A 22,672-nucleotide genomic window follows, 5' to 3' on the forward strand; every position below is an offset into this window, starting at 1 on the left:
CCCCTGCAACAACAGCACTGTCCTTCACCAGTGGACAGTATTCACTCCCTGTCTGCAGGACAGTCTCAGGAGCTCTTAGCCAACAGCCAGGTTCCAGGACTTCTTCAACAAAAGGACTGTCTTTCACCAGTGGACAAATCTGGCAAAACAACATCAAAACAGACAAAGTACCAGCAAAACAGCCATGTCTCCTCAGTCCTTGGCAGCTCAGGGGGCAGGTCTCAAAAGTCCTGGGCAATTCAAAGCGGCCCTCAGCAATCCTCTCAGTCTCTCTCTGCCTCCACGAGGGTGCTGCTTCCAAAAAGTTCTTCTGCCTCTTGTGTCTCTCCAAATCTACGTCACCAGCTCCTCCCAGTTCAGGACTACAATTCTTTTCACATCAACAAGCCCATCCCACAGGTGGGATTAACAAGCTCTGGGTTTTAACACGATCAATTTGAAAACCAAGCCAATACAGGGGGATCTTTATATTCCATTACTATCACATGTGGTCATCAGACCTTTTAAGACCATGTCCCTGCTGAGGCAGATCGGTATCAGCTGGACACTTAGTAGGACGTCAGTCAGACAGTAAGTGCTGATTAACCACCAGAGGCAAGAGACAGTCTTACAGTCTGATAGCTGAGACAACATGCTGACCACTGTGTGCAGACAAGACATGGAAAGGATACACCGGGGAGAACCTGAGAAGAGGCACTTGTAGAGTGGGGAAATCAGGGAAGGCTTCTGGGAGGAGGTGGAGATGAAGAGGGAGAGGGAGCACAGCCAGAGAAAATCCCCAGAGTCTGGTGGCCAGAAGAGTATGGGGAGGGTGTCAGAGGGCTGGAAAGGGAAGAGACCCTTTAAATTTAAAGGCTGAGCAGGATTTTATATTACATCTTGGAGGTAATAGGGAGCCTTGGGCTTTTCAAGGAGGTGACATGGTCAGTTCTGCACTTTAGGAAAAACCCTTAGACCTGATGGAGGATGGACTGGAGCAGACAACTTCCCCGGGAGAGCCGAGCAGCCCCCCGAGAATCTCCAGGGGTCTCCTCCTTGGGGCAGCTAGCTCGAGGCCCCCAGCTCTCCTGGCAGAGCAGAGAAATGGCAGGAGTCTGCGAGGGCAGTTCTGGCCTTGGCCAGATGGCCGGGGGGGCGTTGTTGGCTTGATTTGATCCTTGTACCCAGGGCTCTAGAGGACAAGCTCGGGATGCTGGGGGTGGAGGCCCCAAGACACTGGCCTTGTGCTGGGCTGGGGGCAGGACAGGCCAGCTGGCCAGGACTTTGGCCAGAGATGGGCAGAGGGAAGGCAGGCTGGACTTGACATTTTGGAGGTCTTTCTCAAGAATGCCAGTATAGCAAGCTCATTTGTTCGGCAGCGTCCGCAGGTAGCTTGAGGTGGCAGGAGGGGCTCCCTCCTCCTTGGCCTCGGAGCCTCTCAGACTCCTGTCGGATCGGCTGCATTTTCACAGAGATAAGTGAGCCCAAGGCCACCACACCTCAGAGGTGCTTTCAATGGGCACATCTCTGTTTTTTGGAGTATTCTTTACTACCTTTGTGGATGGCTTGGATTTCTTCCTTTGAAAACTGCCTGTGCATTTCCTTTTTCCACTTGCATGTTGGTGAATGGCTCTTACTCTCACAGATGTGAGTCACGAATCACGTTGGGGCCCAGGTGAGGCTTGGGCTGCGGTCTTGCTCCAGCAGGCTCTTTACCATTGCGGCTGTGAGTGGCCCAGCGTTTGATCCAAGTGCCCCACTCTGGGCACGCAGAGTCTTTTCTTCTTTTCCTGTGTTCCCAGAGGGCTTGTAGGCACCCTCTTACTCAGGACCCTACTCAGACTGTCTCTACTTATTATCTTTGTGGATGAATGAAATGGACCCGATGAAAATACCTTACAGTGGGTAGAGCAGAGGGCACTAGGTTCATGATGTCCTGAACCCCAAAGGGAGCATGATGGAATAAACATGGCCCCCTACCCAGAGTCTGGAGGAGGCCAGGTCTGAATCTCTCTTCCCTTCAGATTCTCTGGTGTCCTCATGTGTAAATTGAGTCTGAACATGTCTGGGGCCCTTTCTTCCCAGATTCCTTGGGAGTTCTAGTGGGGCCTTGTCCCCCCAGGCTCTTGCCGCCCCTCCACTGTCTCCAGCTTCCTTGGGGGTTCCAGTGAGGCGTTGTTGCCCCAGGCTCCTGCAGCATCTCTGGGCCTGGTCTCTTAGCTCTCTCGGGGTCCCTGCTTCCTCAAGTGGTCAGAGTCACCGTTGAGGGTGTGGCTAATGGAGTTCTTATTTCTTTCCTTTTCAGTTTTTGCACGCCCACTCTGACGTGTTTCTCCTTAGCTCCAACCCCAGCAAGGTCTGTCTAAGGAGGGACACCAGCCCCTCCCAGGAACCCCTGGTTGAATGTAAGCAGCCTGGTCCCGTGACCCCTTCTTGCGGTGAGAGTCTCAAGGCTTCTGGAGCAGAGCCTGCTAGGGCTCTGCGGCCGGAGGTCGGTGCCGAAGGCCCTCATTGGTTTGACATCAATGATTCCCAAGTGGAACCCATCCAGGAAGCAGACATCGAGAAACAATTCCAGGGAAAAGAGAGTGCCTATATGTTATTTTACCGGAAGACGCAGCTGCAGAGGCCTCCCGAAGGTATGGGCCCGGGTGTCCAATCCTTGGCTTCTGTCCAGAATGGTCAAGAGCACCCTGCCCTGGGCTGGGTGCTGTGGGGGGCCCAATAGCTCCAGGAGCAAACAGGGCACAGCGCAACTAGATCAGGGTGTGATCGGGTCAGGGTGGCTAACCGGGCCGCTTGTTTGTGTTCCTATCCTTTGGCTGGCCAGATGAGTCCCTGGTGAGTGACTCCACCTGCCTGTGCAGCAAGCTGTCAGAGTGCCCAGTGCGCTGGGCCTGGGCTCAGGAAGACCTGAGTTCAAGTCTGTCCTTGCACACTGACTAGCTGGGGGACCTTGGGCAAGTTACTAAACCTTTGTCTGCCTTAGTTTCCTCTTTTGTAAAGCAGGGCTCCCCATCACGCCTCCCTCCCGGGGGGTCATGAGGATCAGTTGTAAGAATTATAAAGCACATAACGGCACAGGGCCTGGCACATGGTAGGGGCACTTGCAATGTTAGTTGTTACCACTGTCATTATTGCTGGCATCTTTTTGCAGCTGAGGGAGCTGTGACTGACAGCCCTGGGCTCATTCGGCTGACCTGGGTCAGTGTGGGGACCTGACCCCATGTGGGTGGCCCTGAGGCCAGCTTGGGTCCAGTCCTTCCCTGCTGACCCCCCTTGGGGTTCAGGCCACACCGGAGTTGTTAGTCTGCATTCAGGGAAGGGGGCTTAAAGCCAGAAGCTCATTAGATGAATTCATAGGTCAGGACCAGACAAAAGGTAGATCTCAGGCGTTTCTGTACTGTTGGCTGATGGAGATGACTCTGTTTGCTGCCTTTCCCCTTAGGACGCTGGGTGTGGCCCAGCTCTGTAGCAGGAATCTGAATTTTTCAGTCATGCCTGGCCTGTTTTTCTTCCTCTCTTCTCCCCTCTTGAATTCCAGTAAGGATTTGCCCCCTGGTGAGCCAGTGGGGGTGCATGGCATTACCTTGTTCTCCCTTAAGGAGAAGGCACAGTGCAGAGTTAACTTTCGAGGCTTCCTGAGGCCTCTGCTATTAGGTTTTAGCTTGTCGACCCTCCTCAGGGAGCCATGTTTTCAGCACACATGTGGTCTCCCCCATAGGATGTAAGTTTCCTGAAGGCAGGGCTGTCTTTTTTTTTATCTTTATGTCCCTGCTGCCTAGCAGAGTGGTAGGCGCATGGCAGGAGCTTAGTAAATGTGTATCAGTCGATTAGTGAAGGAATAGACTGAGGACTGGGTCAGTAGGGCATTGTTCTTGTGTCCATGGCAAGATATCCAGTCACACAGAATCTGCTGCAGGGAGGGCCTGTCGATCCCTGCCGAGTGACGGGGCACCACAGAGGAAGGCTCTGGGTGGCAGACAGTGGGCACTCCCTAGGTGCTTGGGGGACACAGCCAGACCATGGGGCAGGTGGACCCGTGGGAAGCAGCCAGATATGGCCACCGAGTGGCCTGTCCTGTGCCACAGACTGGCCCATCTAGGCCTCCTGCCTGAGGAGCAGAGTCTGCTCTGGGAACAGGCCCATGAGGCCTGGGCTGGCTCTGATGCCTCCACCTTCTTGCCTTTGGCTGACCTTAGATTAACCTGGACTTTTGTTTGCAGCTCAGTCCAACCCCCAGTACAAGGTTCCGATCCACCTGCTCCGGGAGGTGTGTGAGGCCAACAGTGAGCTGCAGAAAAAGAGGTAAGTCCACCCAAGCCTGGGGAGTACAGCTGGACTGGCCGCACTGGGTCCTGCTCTGCTCCCGCATGGTGGTCCTTGGGGAGGGGCCAGGCTGAGCCCAGCTGGAAGCTGCCTTTGTGGGGCCTTGCACCAGTGCTCCAGATCTTCCTTGAAGGACTGTGGCAGCTCATTAGGCTCGTGGCTCTATAGTTTTGCGGGGAAGGGACTCTTGGTGTTGGAAATGTTGAGGGTCCCTGAGGAGTGATGCCTTCTTTTTCCAGGGCTGACTATGACTCTGTGGTCAACAACCTAGGCCTGCATCTGCACCTGGGCCCTTGCTACGAGTTTTATGATGGGGCTCTGCACCCCTCTTCCTCCAGAACAGAGGACTGCACGTTGGACTTGACCATCGATAAACGGAAAACCTTAGGTGACCTTCGGCGGTTGGTGTTTCAGGTACTGTACATGCGCATGGACTCGAGGCCCAGATGTGGGCGGCTGCCTTGGGTGTGGGGAGGAGTGTCAGTGACTGTGTCAGAGCTCTGCAGCCTTCCCTCCTGGGCCCAGTGGCGCCTGCCAGCCCGCCCTTCAGGGGTGGAAACCTTCCAGGCCAGCAGTTTATTGACTGAGAAAGAAGTTGGCACCATGTTATTCCTTAGGGTTATATGACATTGACATTGCTAGAAGCTGGTGGTGATTCAGCAGAAACGTTAGACTTAAGACAACTCTCATTGGCCCAGGCCTTTGCTTTAGTCATTTCTTCAGTTAATGTGTCCATCGAGGGGCAGCCTTGGAGGCAGAAAGCCCTGGGTTCCAATCCTGCCTCTGACGTGTTTGAGCTGCACAACAGCTCCCTGGGCGACTCCCTGAACCTCCTTGTGTCCCAGAGAACTCTCTGAGATTGCATGTAGTGGAGGTGAGTGGGTGTCCTCACTGGGAAGTGGCCCTGCCAGTCACAGGCCTGTACCATCTGTCAGTGTTTTCAGTAATAGCTGCAGTATTTTATTGGGTCTAGACCCTTCAGTTTACAGGTGAGGAAACTGAGTCCCTGAGATGAATAGGGGCCTGCCTCCAGGCACGTGATTAACAAGGGTGGAGCCAGAGGTATAAATCCAGGGCCTCCAACGACTGCATCTTGGGCACTGTCATTTTTGCTAAGAAGGAAAGAGTTTTTTCCAGGTCAGATGCCATTTGCCTAGGGCAAATAGGTGCTAGCCGGACCCTTTGAAGAAGGACCTCCAAGCGCTCCTTGACAAGCATCCTCCACTCCCAGGTGGTCCCAGGGCCTGGTTAGCCTCGGTTGAGGGCTCCCAGGAGCCTGGGCACAGTGCCTACATGGCAGCTAGGCCCCTCAGGCTGAGACTTATCCTTCCTGTGGATTTCCAGGGGCTTGTGGAAGCAGGCCTCCAGCCAGTGTCCAGGCAGGTGGTGGTTCTCTCCCCAGCTTGGGACTCTGTGAGGCAGGGTCCTTCAGGTCAGCCTGGAGTCCTTTCTGGTCTCTGACTTTGTGCAGCTGTCTCTTCTTTCCTTCATCTCCAGCTCCTGGAATTCTGGGAAGGGGATCTGGTGCTCAGCCTTGCCAAACTCGTGCCTGCGGGACTCCATGTTTGCGAGGCCCTTGAAGGTAGGCCCCAGTACTTGAGTTGGCTCTCCAACTTCTTCATGTCTGCCCCCACCCCATCCCCACCCCCACCATAGTGGTGACAGGGCCTACTGCAGGGAGCTGGAGACAGGCCGAGCCCAGAAAGGGCACATGGGGTCTGAACCTGTGCTCTGAGACAGGAGAGCTCTGAGAGCTGTGAGGCCAGACAGGCCCTCCTCTCCTACCTGCGAGGCGGCCCTTGTCTCTGACTCTCCAGCCACCCTCCCTTCCACCCTGTTTGGTGGATTTGGATGATGAACATTGAGTCTTTGAGTGAGGAGATGAACCTGCCTCCTGCCACCTTGCATGAGTGGCACTATGCATTGGTCATGTGATCGCTGTGCCAGGAGATCTTGCCCAACACCCCCTCGTCTCCGGCCCTGCGCAGCCTTCAGCTTGCTGCAGAGCTGAGAGCAGGATGTGTGCTTCCTTCTTCAGGAGCGCCCTGGGCCCTTCCCTCCCTGTCCCTGGGGATTTGGGATCGGAGCTCCACACTCCTTGCCAAAGCTTCAGGCTACCTGTTATCTTTCCCCTTTGTCTTCCATCCGTCTGCACTGGCCTCAAGCCCTGCTCACAGTGGAATACAGTACTCATCCACTCAATGGCATTTCCAGCGATTCTTGGGTAGAAGGAGCATGGGTGTAACTGACCTGCCCTGTTCCCCAGTGCTGCCATGCCCATTTGGGACGGGTGCCCTCCTCCTCTGCTAGAAGTGTTTCCTGAGGGGAATCTCAGCCCTCCATTTCTTGGAAGCCTCCCGCCATTGGGGGAAGCCTCGGCGGCCAGCTCAGAATCATTCTGAGACAGAGCCAGGGCTTAAACCCCAGTTATGAATCAGCTGACTGGGAAGTAAATAAGGTTATCGATTGCCTTTGTCCCTCCAAAGTACCCCTTGAGTTACAAATGCTCTCAAAAGGGCTGGGTGCAGAGAGGAGGTGGAAACTGTTTTCCATGGTGGTGACAAGTGGTTTCACTGGTGATCCCGTCTTTGTAGGAGATGAACTGACATTGCATGAAATTGAAATGACCGATGGGGAAGACATCTTTGTGTGGAATGGGATGGAGGTAAAACATACTTCAGGAAATCTTTATTGTGATTTTAAAACTTTAATATCATTGTAATAAGATAACCTGCTAACAGTTTAAAGACTTGTTCTGCTTATACAAGAAGAATAAGAGGCTAGGAAATGGGAAACGATGGCAGGGCTCCTGGCTGCACCCCTGCTTTTGACTTGCACTGGGGGCTTAGGTTCTAGCCAGTCTTCCAAAACCAGGATTTGAAAATGATTTGACTGAAAAATACTGTTTTGTGATGATGGCTTTTCATTTGTTGAGCTTGAAATGCCAATTCATTCATCAGGGCTTTCTGGAGCACCTGCTTTGTTCCTAGCTCTGTGTTAGGGTATGTGAGGGCCCCCAGAGAAGTATAAGACACATCCTTCCATGCCTTGAAGGAGCTTAACATCTCATTGGGGAGATGACACATGGAGGCACGTAAGTCACCTCGGTGGACGATTGCATGCCAAAGTGACTCTACAGGCAATAAGGGGATGTAGTTAGCTATCTAGGCTGAGGCCAGTTGTTGAGGAAGGCTTCTTACGAAGAGGTGGGTTTGGACCTGGGCCCTCACATGTGGGAAAGGTTTAAGTAGCAAGGAATTGACCTTTTTCAGGCCAGGGCCAGAGCCTGACCAGAGTCTGTCAGAGGAAGAGTGTTTAGGAGGCTACACCCACTAGAGGGGCTAGTTCATGTAGGGACCTAACAAAATGGAATGTGGGAAAGGTCAGTTGAGAAGAGCCTTAAGTCATAGCTTGATGAGCTTGGGCTCAGTCTGGCAGCAAAGAGGGCAGGGTCTGAAGGCTTCTGGGCAGGGCTGGTGACATCAGAGCAAGGTGGCATTTCAGGAAGAGTTGGTCTGTTGTGGTGGCCAGGGTGAGCTGAAGGGGAGAGATCGGCTGCCTGGAGGCTGAGGAGGGCATTCGTTGCCTTCATCTTTACAGAGGGGTCAGATGAGAATGAACAGGAAAGGTCTGGCAGGAGGTTTTTAAAGCAGGATCTACTGACTTGGCATCCCAGGGACAACTAGTAACATTTTCATTGCTTAGGAACTATTTGAGACTGTTGCACTCCTAAACTTTTACTGTATTTGACTTTGCTCTGGCCAGTTAAGATCTGACCATCCTTCATCTTGACATTGTTCCACAGGTTGGCGGAGTCAAGATTCCAACTGGTGATGATGCTGTTCCCATCCTTTTGAACATCTTTCAGTTGACAAATAATAGTGATGGAGAAAAGGGGCAGCCATTTCTAGAGACCCATCATGTGTTTCCCTCCAATGCTGAAGTAGGCACCATATTCACGGCCTTAGGATACCCTGTTGGCATCATCCTGGTGAATGTTACTGGCTCTCAAGTTCTTGAGTTGGAGAACTGGACAGTCATTCCCAAGGAGAACTTTGGAAGGACCTTCAGAGAACAAGGCCTTCAAGATGGCAGCTCTGTGTGGCTAGTGAGCTCTAGCAGCTGTGACCAGAGGTAAGGACTTGTCAGGTGAGCTGAGCGAATGACAGTGCTTAGTCTGAGACGGTAGGGAGATCGTGAGGGATTGGGTCCGAGTGGCTCTGAAGCACATGATCTGTGGAGTGAAGGACAGTGTTACTGCAGGGTGGACTGAGAAGCCAGTCTCTGCAATGATAGATCTGTTGTTTTGGTTTCAAATTGGAGGCATGTTCCCATGGAAACCAGGCACTTAGTAGAATGAGTGGAAAACTGGGTGAGGAAGGTGTTGTATGTCCTGGGACAGCATTGTCCGCTGGCTGGGTCCCTCAGGGCCTGTTGCCTTGTGACTTATCCCTTTTTTTTCCCTCCCTGTCTTTGTGCTCGTGCTTTTGGGTCTGTGATGGAATACTTGACAGCTAGGCTCTCCCATAAAACAAGGGGCATGCTCTTTCCTGAATGTCATTGAAGTTTTCTGATGTGAGGTTCTGTGAAATGGGTTCTTCCCATCCTTTGTCAGTACAGATGTCTGTATGACTTCTCAAAAGCTTTAGGCACTTCAGGAGCACTGACTTACATTCACTGCCATTAATCTGGCACTTCAGGGAGAACGGCGACAGACATACATCAGTTGTCTTTGCACTTTGCTGTAAGACAAAAGTGATTTGAGGTAGTGGCCATTCACTGGCCACTCTTTGACTGTGGCCATCCATAAAGCAAAGACAGATTCAGGACTGACCCTTGGGCCAGTGTGATTTTTTTTTCTACTGCCACATTGATGAGGGAAAAGGGGACAAAGACTATTAATTATCATGCTTTTTAGACCATCTATAAATAATAAACATAGCTCTAGGGACTCCAAATGTGAATGCTTGTTTGAAGCCCAGTATTTTCTGACCAGGATTTCTGAAGACATTCTATTTAAAGAGGTGGATTGCTCTATGACGGATACTCTTTTTTTTTTTTAAACATTGATCTTTTGTTTTTGTATCACCTCTGTTTCCCCCTGAATCCTCCCTCCTCTTTCCCAGAGAGCTATCCCATAGAATGGGAATTTTTTAAATGAAAAAGAGAAAAAGGAAGAAAAAAATTAGCAGAACAGTGTTAATAAAATATAAAAATAGACAAAATGTTCCACACTTGGGGCCCCAGGAGTTGGGGCAGATGCCTTCTCATATCCCTTTTTTGCTACACCTCTTCCTTTGAAGAAGTCTGCCACTGTCTATATCACCCAATGAAAATCTTGGTGGCTACAGGACCTTTCCCCCCTGCCCACCCTCACCCAGGTCTCCCCTTCCTTCCTCAGCGAGTACAGTACCTGGCTTGGAATTTTTATCCTCTCCCCAAGTCTTGCCTGCATACTTCAGCATATGTACTGATTCTCCTTCAGACTTCCTGATCACTCAGTTCTTCAGCTTACTTACTTCCAGAGAACTGCCCCTCTCCCCCACCCTTGCCACAAACAATGATGTCATACCCTTGATCTTGTCATCACCCACAATTGTATCGCCTCTGTGTTTAAGAATTCCAAAATCTCCTGGCCATAATCCATTGGCTTCCCACGTCTCCCTCTGCTTTCTCTTATACTGCCCTACTCATCATCCTCACTGTGACCTCTCCAATTCCTTGCCCCAGGTCAACTTCCCCACACTGACCACTCCCTCCTTTTCTCCCCATCTTGACTCCTTGGTGAGCCAGTTTAAATATACCCTGTCTTCCTCTCTTGAATCCCTGGCCCCCTCATCATAGCACCGATTATGTCTACCCAAACCTCAGCCTTGGATCACTCCAATTATTCACCACCTTTGTGCCTACACACCTATTCCTGAAAGAAAGTGGAGAAAATCACGCCACCATTCTGCTTGAGTCCAGCACAGATTTATGTTACACAGTCTCAGCTCGGCCCTCACTGCTGCCAGGCAGCCCTACCATACCTGCATCATCAGCTTGCTGCCCCACTCTCCACTGCAGCTCTCCCAAACCCTCTGATTCCTCCTCAGATCCCTTCTCTCTTTCCTCTCAGTTGAGAATTGTAAAGGGAATGTAAATTTTTAAGATCTTCCCTGCCCCTAGGCTGAAGTGCACCTGGAGCCTGGGGTGGGAGGCTTGTTTTTCAGTAGATACTTTTTGATTGGCCAGTGGGTCAATAAGGTTGCTACATTCTCTGAGCCAGGAGAAGGTTATATAAGCCCTGATGTGTAGCTTTGTTTTGGGGGCTCACTTTGAGAAGTGTTCTGTGATTTGATCAGATGAAACTCTGGGAAGCCGTTGTTGAGAGCCCCTCCTTGACTTTGAAAAACCCAGATGTTGATTTGGTATGGATGTAATGGTTGGACAGTTTGGAAACTGTCTACTTGATCTGTTTCTCTGTCTTGATAATTCTGTCTGTATACTCTGAAGTTCAGGGTGCTGACCTTTTTCCCCTGAACTAGGTAAACAATACGTATTTGACTGATTAAAGGAAGCTTGTTAGCCCCTTTTGAGTTGCTTTCCTTTAACAAAGCAGATCCAAGAACCTGTGTTGGCAGACACCCTGGGGACGCTGGGGTGCTTGCTGCTACAAGAATTATATTGCCTTATGTTTTACAGAAAAACTGAGGCCATTTGTCTTGAGCTCCTTTTTAACTCTTCCTCATCTCCTACCACTCGAGTGCCTTCTGTCATTGCCTTCAGCCCTGTGTCACATGATGAGGTGGCCTTATTCCTTATACAGGCCAACCCCTCTACCTGCTCAGGTGATCTCATTGCACCTTGTCCCCTCACTCTGTCATTCCCCCTGCTTATTTTCAGTCTCTCCTCTACTGGCTCCTTCCCTACCACCTACAAACATGTCTGTGTCTCCCCTGTCCTGAAAAAGGTCTTCATTTGACCCCTCTGTCCCTGCTGTCATCCTTTATTTCTTCTACCCTTTGTGGCTAAACTCCTTGAAATGCCTGTCTATACCACCTGCCTCCCCTTTCTCTCCTCTCACTCTCTTCTTAACCCCTTACAGTCTGGCTTCTGACTTCATCATTCCACTGAAACTACTCTTTCCAGATTGACCAGTAATCTCTTAGTGGCCAAGTCCAATGACCTTTTCTCAGTTCTCATGCTCCTTGCCTCCCTGCAGCTGTGGGTCACTCTCTCCTGGATACTCTCTTCTCTAGGTTTTTGAGTCACTAGTCTCTCCTTCTTCTCCTCCTCCCTCTCTGACCACTACATCTTTGTCTCTTTTTCTGGATTCTCCTCCAAGTCATACCTTCTAAGCACAGGTGTCTCTCAGGGTTCTGTCCTGGGCCTCTTCTCCCTCTATGCTACTTCACTTGAGGATCTCATCAGCTCCTATGGATTTAATGACCGGATCTATTCAGATGATACTCACATCCTTCCTGCCCCAAACTCTCTGCTGAGCTCTAATCTTTTATCTCCAATTGCCTTTCGGACATCTTGAACTGGATGTAGACACCTTAAACTCATGTCCAAAATGGAACTCATTATCTTTCCTCCTAATCTCTCTTCTCTATTATTGCAGAGGGCACCCCCATCCTCCCAGTTTCTCAGGCTCCTAACTCAGGAGTCATCCTGGACACTTTACTCTCTCACTTCTTAGATCCAATATGGTTATCAATGCTGATCTCACCATCTCTTGTCAATTTCACTTCTGTAGCATCTCTGGTCCATTCCCCCTCTGCAGCATCTCTGGTCGATTTCACCTCTGTAGCATCTCTGGTCCATTTCACCTCTGCAACATCTCTGGTCGATTTCACCTCTGCAGCATCTCTGGTCCATTTCACCTCTGCAACATCTCTGGTCCATTTCACCTCTGCAACATCTCTGGTCCATTCCCCCTCTGCAACATCTCTGGTCCATTTCACCTTTGCAACATCTCTGGTTGATTTCACCTCTGCAGCATCTCTGGAACACACCACCCCCTTCTTTCCTTTGACACTGCCACAACCCTGGACTATTGCAGTAGCTGCTGGGCAGGGAGTAGGGGTGGCATGGAGTGCTTGCTTCAAGGCTCTCCCCACTCCAGTCCATCCTCCATTCAGCCACCAAAGTGATTTTCCAAGTGCAGTTCTGACTGTGTCATCCTCTACTCAGTAAACTGCAGTGTCTCCTTATTTCCTCTAGGATGAAATATGAAATGCTCTGCCTGGCCTTCAAACCTCCTCATCATCCATCTTTCTCCATTCTTTCCAATCTTCTATACCTTACTCTACCCCATGTCCTCTTCAATCCACTAACACTGACCTTCTGGCTGTTCCATGAACAAGACCATCCATCTCTGGGCATTTTCTTTGCTTATTCTCTATAGCTGAAATGCTCTCTCTTCTCTCTTCTACCTGCTGACCTCTCAGGCTTCCTTTAAGTTCACATTAAAATTCCACCTTCTACAGGAAGTCTTTCCTATCCTAATTCTGGCACATTTTTCTCTGCTCATTATCTCCTATTTATCCTGTATATAGTTTGCTTTGTGTATATTTGTTTGAGCCCCTCGAGGGGCAGGGCCTGTGCCTGACCCATTGTAAATTGGTAAATTTACCAATTGGTAAATATTGATTGAATGCTTAATTTTGCAGTGGTAACTTTTGATGGTTTTGTGGTGTGGGTGGGAGACAAATCCTTAGGGTTGTATTGACATATCTTACATTGGTGATTGGGGCATTCTTTCCCACAGTTGTTAGCTGGGAAACCATTTGTCTAGGTCTATTGATACCCTCCCCCCCCCCCATCTCTTGAGGTGTGTCTTTTGGTCAGATGCTTGTACACAGGTTCAGATATGGGACATATGTGTGTGTGTAACAGTGAGCACCCTAGCATACCCAGGATGGTTACTAACACAGGTTCTTTGATCTGTTTTTCTAAAGGAAAGGAACTCAAAAAGGATTAACAATTTTACTTTAATCAAACATATACATATACACCTACATAATTCCCTAGATGCGTTAATTTGGTTGAGCAGCTTTTCTGTGTCATGTAAGCAAAACTGCCTATGTTATCTTTGTGATTTCCTTTGGTAAAGAACTCATCTCCCCAGAGCTCTGAGAGGTTTGCAGTCAGTTTCTCTTCTCATTTTTCAAGTGTGATTTTTCATATTCAGGTCATGGAGCCATGGAATATCGTTTGTTTACAGGATAAGATATTGCTCTCATCCCAGTTTCTGCCAAACTGCTTTCTAGTCATTTCAACATTTCTCATCAAATGGGAAATTTCCTTTCTTAACTAATTTATGTTTTCATATTTATTGAACATTTGTTTCTTGAGTTCTCTTATTTTTAATTCCCCTGACTGTTCCATGAACAAGGCCTTCATCTCTGGGCATTGTCTAGTTTGTTCCATTTATTTGTTTCTCTATTTTTTAACCAAATAGCTGCTGTTTTATAATATGGTTTGACATCTGGAAGTACTATTCCCCTTCATCCCTCCCTCTTTTCATAATTTCCCTTGATAATCTAGATCTATTGTTTTTCCAAATGAATTTTGTTATTATGTTGTTGAATTCTGTAAAGTATTCCTTTGATAGTTTGATTATTATAGCATTAGAACTGTAAATTAATTTTGGCACTCTTTCTTTTTATTATATTGGTATGACCCAGGCATGCACATTGAATATTCCTCTAGCTATTTAAATTATTCTTTATTTACTTAAAGAGCACTTTATAATTGAAACTAGTATTGAATGTACTTTAGTAAATTGATTCCCAAATACTTGATACGTTTTGAAGTTATTTTGAATGGGATTTCCCTTTATTGCTTCTTGGCTTTAATGCTGTTGATTTTTGTGGTATTTCTTTTTGACCTATGACTTTGTGGAACCCACTGTCTCAGTAACTGCTGATTGCCTAGGATTTTCTAGATAAAGCGCCATGTTATCAGCATATAGGGATAGTTTTGTCTCCTCTTTGCCTGGCTTTACACCTTTAATTCTTTTCTCTTCTTGTTGGCGTTGCTGCCATTTCTAGAATTACATAATGGGGAGAAAGGAGGTTGTAGCTTCTGTATAAAAGCCAAGTTGCTAAACCAGATGCAGGTGCTTAAGGAGACTACTGGAAAGTATAAAGAAGACAAGGGGAAGGAGCAGTGTAATGGGAGAGTAAGGCGGGGATCATGTGGGGAGTTTACGCATTCTGGATAGACTGTTGACCCTGCAATCCCCAGCCAATGGGGAAACGAGAGGGAAATAAGAATTGGGAGTAAAAGCTGTATGCTTATCTTTCCTGGTGGGATAACGGTGTGCTTGCCCTGTGCTGGGGATCCTGGACAGCTCCTTCACATCCTGCTTGGTTTTACATCGATCTTTTTCTTCCAGACCCGAAGTGGGCATTCCGAGGTTTGTCTGTTTGCTTTTAGCGATCAGGAACCTTGTGCCTTGTACTGGGCTTTTTCTGAAGCTGCCAAAGCCATGGGGGGCCCAATTCAGGCCGGCTTTTAATGAGTCTGGTTTGCTGCAGTGCCGGGTCCAGGGCCAAAGGGCGCCTGGTTGGGACAAGTTGCCACCTGTTTGATAGGATTCTGTTGAAAAATTTGGATGTTCTCCCTCCCAGTTTTGCTTTATTCTCTGGTGGTTTAGGCAGCAGCTCTGTATTTGCCTCAAGAGAAGTTGGGTAGGTGTAAGGGTTATGGGATTTAAAGATCTTCCATGCCCCATTGGACTTGCTGACGTAGCAGGAAGGGGCGGAGCAAGAGGAAGCGGAAGCCAAGCTAGAGTTCCTGCAGTGGCTGGCGGTGGTGGTGACGGCGGCAGCAGCAGCAGAGGCAGCAGCAGCGCAAAGCCCTTTTTGAGTTAGCCAGAATTTCTGCTAAGGACTCCTGCTGAGGACTGCCAGGGGCCGGAGCTGCTGGGAGCGTGCTTCCGGGATGTTGGGTGGTTGCTGTGAGTGGGGAGAGGAGGACCTTTGCCTAAGGTAGCCTGTTCTGTTTTAAAGGCTTGAAAATGTGGGTGCTTTCTACTTTATCTACCTGTGCCAATGTCATAACTACTCTGATGGCTTTCATTTTCTGGTTTTGGGACTCAGTCTTTTGGTATCTTAATAAATTTTCTAGTTTATTCCCTCATATGGCAAACCTGATGTATTTTGTGATGGATAATTATATCAGCATATCTGTAATCTCCATAGGCATTGTGAATATGGCATTGCTGATACAGTAGGATGCTTTCTTTCTCAGTTTTTTCCATGTTATCATTGGCATTATTTTCCTGTGTAACCATTGGGCCTGAGAGTTTTTTCCTTTGGTAGTTCATTGGAGTTAAAGTTCTGTTTCCTCAGTGAAACTGGATTATTTAAGATTTCTATATGGTCTTCTATTGGATTGGGTCTTTTTTTCTTTTTTCTAAATGTATTCTCTATTTCTTTGGTGTTCTCAGCTTTGGTAGCATATAATTGTGTTTAGTGGGTTCTGATCTTTTTTTCTTCTGGTTTTATTGTGATTTCAGCTTCATCACTTGCTGTTGTGTTGATTTGATTTTTCTATCTGTGTTTTTATTAGGTTAACTAAAAATTTTTCTCTTTTGTCAAGTGTATGTTTTTAAGGATATTATTTACCCGCCCCACCCGCAGGACTGCTTTGGCTGTATCCCGGAAATTTTGTTATGTGGTTTTGTCATCATTATTGTCTTTTACATGATTGCTAATTGTTTCTGTGATTTCTTCTTTGACCCACTTGTTATTTCAGATTTCATCGTTAAGTCTTTATTCAGGACTCTCTTTTGTTTGTACTCCCTGAACCACATACTCTTTTTTTTTTTTTTTTAAAAGCAATCAGGATTAAGTAACTTGCTCAAGGTTACACGGCCAGTTATTTCTGGGTGTGGTGCTGAGTATCTGAGCCCAGATTTGATCCCCAGGTCATCCCGACAATGGAGCCGGTGCTCTTACTGGCTGAGCCACCTGGCCGCCCCAGCACATACTCTTTTTATTACATGATAACGTCTACTGTTTCTGTTACTCTTTTTTACCATTGTTTGCAAGATTTCTGTGCCCTAAGAAGTAGTTAGACTTTGTCAAAGTTCGGCGTGGTGCGGAGAAGCGTACGTATTCTTCAGTCTCATTTAGAAGATGCCATAAGTCTTTTAGATCTAGTTTCTCCAGTAAGTTCAATTCTGTATTTTCTGCTTTTTCTTTTAATAGTCTCTAAAATGGGCTAAATTATTTCCTCATTTGTCTTTTCTTAGTTGTATTTATTTGCCCGTTTTGTGTTTCTGTTATATGGGTGATTGCAGTTGTAACAGGCTGCTCTTGCCTGGATTTTTCATGTAGGAATGCTTCTGGTGCTTCTGTCTTTTTAGCACTGATGATGAGGCGCAGGTTGGTGTGGCAGGTCATTTTGACTTGTGACTTGAGCGCCTTTGATTTGGTGAATGTGCTCTGCTCACTCTGATAGTTTTTAGTGGGTGCAGAAGAGTTTTGTGTTGCTGGATTCTCTGTTTGTTCCGTTCGGAATCCCCTCTCCCACCCCTGTGGAATTTGTTTGCTAATGGAATGATTACATTTGAACCTCCCCTCTACCTTAGACTTGCAGCACAGGGTTTTTTCCTGGGGGCTGCCTGTGTATTCCTTGGCCTCGGGGCTTTATTTTCACTGTTCAGAAGTCCTGGGATTTTTACCTGGGGGCCTTCTTCCATGGCAGTTAGGTTTTTGACATGTCACATTTTGTCATCCCTTCACAGCTGGACTCCAGCATATCTCAGTCTTGGGCAAAGAGACTGTGGGCTCTCTTTGCTTCTCTTCTCAAGGGTCCTCCCATTCTGTGGAGCCGCATTTCCCATTTGTTCTCCCACTGATGTCTTTGAAGTGACTTACCACCCCTGGTTCAGGATTTTTGCCTCGAAACACAGTTTGTTCTCATGGAATGGCGTTCAGAATTCAGGTCTTTCTCTTGAGCCATTTGGAACCTCCTGACTGTAGTTTGATATCCTTTTAGGGATCCTCCCAGTCTTCCGTGCCACTAAGGCTGGGGTCTGTCGTTTATTAAAGGACGTTTGCAGTGATTGGGACGCCTTGGTGGCCACCTCTCTGTTCCTGTTGACTTATCTGCTTGTGCTCTGGGTTTTTTAATGGCCTTCTTCCTTCGTTCTCTAGTGGTTGCCTGCTTTTCTGAATCTTTTCCCTTTGGTAGGCTCTTGGGGGACAGGCCTCAAAGCTTCACTTCCACCTCTTTCCTCTTGGGGGGATTCATTCTTTGCTGGCCTCAGTCAGCTGATAGGGGATGACTGATCTGAACCAGCTGGCTGATAGTCACCTTTCCTTCAGACCTGGCCCTGGAGTTGTTCATCTGACCTGGCCCATTTCCCCAGGTTCTGTAGCTCTGCCTGAGCATGGCTGCCCCAGGCACACTGCAGGCCCGCCTTCCTATATGTCTCCCTTGATCACAGTTGTCTGGATAGATTTTAGGTCCACCTTGTCAACACTGCTGAGCACATCCCAAAGCCCAGGCTGGTGCTACCTTGTTAAACCTTGGCCCTACTGGCAAGGCAGGGGAGTGCTCAGTGAAAGCCTCACGGGTTAGTTAGCGTCATCTGCTGCTGAGTTCTAAGACTGTTAGCTTGTTGAGCTTGTGGACATCTTAGTCTGTCATTGATATGCCTGTCACGGGCGTGTCATTCTCTTGGGTAGTTTTGGAGAGTGGTGAGGTTCACCCCATTCTTCCATCCCACTGATAACCTGACTTGGAAGTTCCCCATAAGGGAGGTTCTTATAATCAGTACAGCCAGGTAACAGTCGGAAGCTAAGGTAACTGGTAGGAAAGCTCGTTCATTCAGTTGGGGATTCTGTGCACAGTTGGCCAGGCACTGGACGGAAAAGACACAAGCCCGAGTGAGTGAGCATTGAGTCTTTTCCAGGGCCATGGAGGGGCCATGCAGTCGTAAGAGGATCAGGACACATACTGACCTTGAGGGAAGATGAAATTCCTAAGGGTCAGAAGTGAGGAGGGAGAGGCTTCCCGGCATGGAAAGTGCTTTGTGCAAAGGCATGGAGATGGGAGATGGACGTTGGTATACAGAACAGGGTGTAGGAATGGGAGCCACACTGAGCCTGGAAGAATCCTCTTGGCTTGGAGCATGGCCACTTAGTAGCTACACAGAGAGGCTTCTGGGAGAATCCAGGTAGGCGTTGAGGAGAGAGGGGGACCCATGGAGAGAGGATGGCAGCAGACTTAGAGGGTGAGGGAGATGAAGGAGGTGTTGGACAGGCGGCATCCTGTCTGGGTGATGGAATTGGTGGAGGTTTCTGGAGCAGCAAGGACTCTGGGAGAGAGGAGGCCTTGTCCTTTGGGTGCTCTGAGTTAGGGTTGAAATGCTCCCTTGACCATTGGTGCTATGGGACTGGAGATGAGGGAGAGCCTGGGCCTTCATGTTTCTAACAGTCATCTCCATAGTGCTCATTGGCATGGCCTTGGGGATCACCCACATATGGGATCGGACATGGGGGTCATCTGATGTCGAAGCAACAAGGCACGGATCAGGAGAATCAGCAGAGAGTAGTTTTGGGAAAGCCTCCCCGAGTGGGGGGGATCAACAGTGTCAGATGCTGGGCGCCCTGGGGGTGGCAAGAAGGATGCGACCCGAGAAGAAGCATCCCATTTCCTACTGAGATGTTGTCAGCCACCTGGTAGAGCCATTTGGATCGAGATGGAGAAATGAGGGGAAGGTGATGAGAGCAGATGGCTCTGAAGGGGAAGAGAGCCATAGGCCTCTCACTTGAGGGGTTGGCGGGGTTACATAGGATGAACGCTTGGGCATGGTGGTCGGCCGCTTAAAGGAGTCAGAAGGCCAAGTTCTCTTGAGCAGGCAAGCAGCCTTTTGATTTGCATCATGGTGGACAGAAAGGCAGAAAGAGATGTTGTTTCACAGGGTACTTGAACTTCTCATCTTGCAGAAAGTGGACGTCATGGTGATGCACAAATGGGAGGTAGAGGAAGATGAGGCTGTGGGTACACCAAGGAGAGGCTCCATGCCAGGGTGGGAGATGGAGCCCCTCAAGGGGCCACCAAATCCCCGAGTCACGGACGCATGGCCATGCACTCTCTTTAGTGTTTCCCTTTTAAGGATGAGCATTCTTGTTTTCTTTTGACTGAAGTAGTGCTTATGGGAATGTGGTGAGCTCGTTTTTATAAGGACATTTAAAGTTACATGTGTAAAGTTTGAGAAGTATTGATTAAATGTTGGTCATCACTGGGTCACAGTGAAAACAAAAGTGTCATTTTGTGAATCTGTCCCCTTGCTTGCAGCTTGATGATGGCCGGAGGCAGACGCATGAATTCTCTGAGCAACTTCAACTGGATGCAGGTGAAAAATCTGTGCCAGGCAGATTCTGAGGAGGAACAAGTGAAAGTCTCTGCAACAATTGAAACGGTGAGTGAAGAAGAGTTGGGGCCAGAGTGGGCAGGAAAACCAGCTGGAGCCAGTCCCCCATTCTGGAGAGCGACGGGTCTGGGGCCGCCCAGCGAATGGCTCGGGGTGGGGAGCCCCGTCCTTGGCATCAGCCTCAACTCCCTGACTTCATAGGCAAGTCAGGGTGTCTCAGTGGTCTGGCAAAGTCACAGAAGTGGGGTTATCTTCCAGAGTCTTACCTATTTGAAAATCTCCTTTACCTGTCATTAGAATTCTCTAGAAAATATTTGGCCCCTAGTTTTCAGAATCTAAAATCCAGAGTCTTGGAGGTCTCTGGTCACTCAGAGATGTTTCTTTGTTCATCTGGTTTTAACAAACTGAGGCTGTGAATTTCAAGGCCTTCCCCTGTTTCGTGAATCATGGCATATCTCATGACTTCTTGGGTTTAGGGGACAAAAGCAAATTCAGAGACCTGTTGAAAGCCAGTGAGGCTCCAGGAAGTGGACTGTTTTGGGTTTCCTCTTCATACTAACTCTCTGACACTTGTTCCCCCAAATCCTTGTGACACTAATCCTTCTTGGATGACATGTTTCTCGGAAAACTTTTGATTTGGCCGGGATTTGTGTAGAATAGCCAGAAGCTGTTTTCTGAGGACTCCCATATAGTGGGAGGGCTGTCCAGGAGAGAGCACTCTGCAGCAGGACCCTCTGTGGAGACCAAGCCAACTTCCCAAGCCTCAGTTTCCCCATCTTGCAGTGGAGGGGTTCAATGAGATGATCTCTAAGGTCACCTCCAGCCCTTATTCCTTGTCTATAAAGTGGGGGTTGGGTGGGGGAGGCAGTGTGGGTGAGCCAGTTTCTTTGGGTTCTAAAGTTGGAAAACTATCTTGAGTTGATGTGAGCCTTTTCTCTCTCCCTTCACCTAAAAATCAATGTTACAAACTCTCCAGTTTACAGGTCTGTGTCCTTTGTTTGAGATCATAAAAACCTTGAACATTTTTTGTTCAGTTTCTGCCTTTTGGGTCAAAGTTAATTCCTTAGTCCCTGATTAAAGGGAGTTTTAGCGGACACTGCGGTTTAATGCTGGCCTAGGGAGTGGAGTCCTGGATTGGCAGAAGCTCAGATTTCAAAGAGGGCACTTTGAGATCGGGTAACTTTTGTAGTTGCCAGGAATTTAAAACTCTTTAAAGCTGGGTTGACAGCTATGCCCAGCAGTTCCCTCCATGGGCACCTGGGCTCCCCACCGTGGTATCTTGCTTTCTGGTGGCCCCACGGCCCAGGGTGTCTGGTTATGCCCAGTCATTCATTCACCTGTTTTTCTGTTGCAGATGCTGTTCGACATTAGAATCAAAGCCATCAAGGAACTGGGCTTACAGGAGGAGCTGGGTGGGTGCATTTTTAGATGTGTTTCAGGAGGTGGGGGGTGGCAGGGCTTTGACAGATGCCGAGATGAACGTAAAGCCAGGAAGTATCTTGGGGGAGCAGGTGAGGGCTCTGGGGGATGATGGGAGCTGAGTCTCCAAGGGCATGGGGCAGGGGGTGCTTTGACATTGCCTGGCTCCTCCCTGGTGGATTCTCTGACTTTCCCACGTTTGACCTGCCTTTTTTGCCTCCAGTTAATAACAGCTGCTTGAGGCTGATCGATCGGAATGGGCAGCTGCTCTCTCCAGGTAGGTGAGGTCTGGTTTTGCCGTGGCCTGGCCCTGTGGCTGCCCTCGTGGAGGGCAGACAGAGGCTGCATTTGTGTTGAGCTGGACGTGAGGTTGGAGGGTGGTTTGGCTGAGTCTTTGGTAACTTCTGGGACACTCCACCGGCTGGGGAGTGCAGCCCCTTTATATAGATGAGGAGACAAGTTTCCAAAGTGGGATGTAAACTCGGTTCTTGCTGAATTCAAATCTAGCATTCTCGGCCATTCTCATTTAAGTTTCCTGAGGTTTATTGCTGTGGCCCTCCCTGGTGTCCTCAGGGCTCAGGGGACAGGTCAGCTGCACTTGGGCCCCTTCTCCTTCATGCTCAGCCCATTCTTCATGGGGACAAATGGGACCTTGGTGTGACATCCTCAAGGACCTTCTATGGGGGCCCCTGCATAAGTCCACCTTGCTTGACTTCTAGAGAGGTCTGTGCAAAGTGCTGCTAAAATCCATGACCCAGTCCACCAAAGGCTTCCCTTCGTTGCACTGATGGGCCTGGGGAAGGCTGCGCAGGAGAGTCGGGCTCTTGGGGGCCGTCTCCTTTGCTTGTGCGTGCTCCTCTTGGCCAGTTCACGCTGACCTCTCAGGTTCTCCTCAGCCTAAGATTTAGGGCCTTTGTGATCTGAACTGGACCTAACCCTGCTGCCCCCTCTGACCCAATGGGCTATCTCCTACCTCTGGGCATCCCCTAGGCTGTTGCCTAGAGTGAGAGGATGAGAGCACATGGGCACGTGTGCATCTACACCTGTGCACACGCACACACACATGCATGCAGACCTGCTGTCACTCCTCTCTTTCTGGGGAAGTCCTCTGTGTCTCAGGCCCTGCTCTGTGCCATGCCTTCCAGGCCTTTGTGACTGCCTCCCCATGGCTGCTTTTTCTCCAGCTTCATGTTTCTCATTGCACTGGGTCTGATGGTATAAGGAAGGCACCTCTCACTGAGGCCATTCTGGACCAAGATGCCTCCTGCCTCTCCCTCCTCCGCTCCCGAGGATGGTCCCCCTTCCTGACTCCCTTACAATGGTGGGATGCAGGAGGCTTTGGACTGTCCTCAGCCATCAGAGGCCGCGTCTCTGCTTGCCAGGCTGATGAGGGGCTGGGCCTCCTGAAGACAGGCCCAGGTTGAGCTCAGGGCCCTTGCTGAGGAGCTCCTTCCTCAGCCTCTGGTCACATTGAATTGGATGCTGCCCGCTCCAGTCTTTCATTTCCTTTGTCCTTCAGTAGAGAGAGACTGTTGTTTTGTGCCCCGGCCCAGCATCTCGGGG

The 22,672-nt window shown here is 49.1% G+C and overlaps 1 protein-coding gene across 7 annotated transcripts in view; it reads left to right on the top strand.

Annotated features, from left to right (window-relative positions):
- Positions 1 to 22,672, top strand: part of USP40 (ubiquitin specific peptidase 40) — a 411,887-nt gene that overhangs the window by 369,004 nt on the left and 20,211 nt on the right. For all 7 annotated transcript variants that reach the window (XM_069103094.1, XM_069103092.1, XM_069103096.1 and 4 more), the window contains 9 exons: positions 2,285 to 2,618; positions 4,206 to 4,287; positions 4,548 to 4,722; positions 5,806 to 5,890; positions 6,903 to 6,973; positions 8,114 to 8,442; positions 19,615 to 19,738; positions 21,045 to 21,102; positions 21,333 to 21,386. In XM_069103094.1, the coding sequence (XP_068959195.1) occupies positions 2,285 to 2,618; positions 4,206 to 4,287; positions 4,548 to 4,722; positions 5,806 to 5,890; positions 6,903 to 6,973; positions 8,114 to 8,442; positions 19,615 to 19,738; positions 21,045 to 21,102; positions 21,333 to 21,386 (1,312 nt within the window). The remainder of the gene's footprint in view (positions 1 to 2,284; positions 2,619 to 4,205; positions 4,288 to 4,547; positions 4,723 to 5,805; positions 5,891 to 6,902; positions 6,974 to 8,113; positions 8,443 to 19,614; positions 19,739 to 21,044; positions 21,103 to 21,332; positions 21,387 to 22,672) is intronic.

This window comes from Petaurus breviceps, unplaced genomic scaffold, assembly GCF_028583685.1.
Source record: "Petaurus breviceps papuanus isolate PSGF00001 unplaced genomic scaffold, PetGlider_PUasm1.0 567, whole genome shotgun sequence".
Taxonomy (NCBI): domain Eukaryota; kingdom Metazoa; phylum Chordata; class Mammalia; order Diprotodontia; family Petauridae; genus Petaurus; species Petaurus breviceps.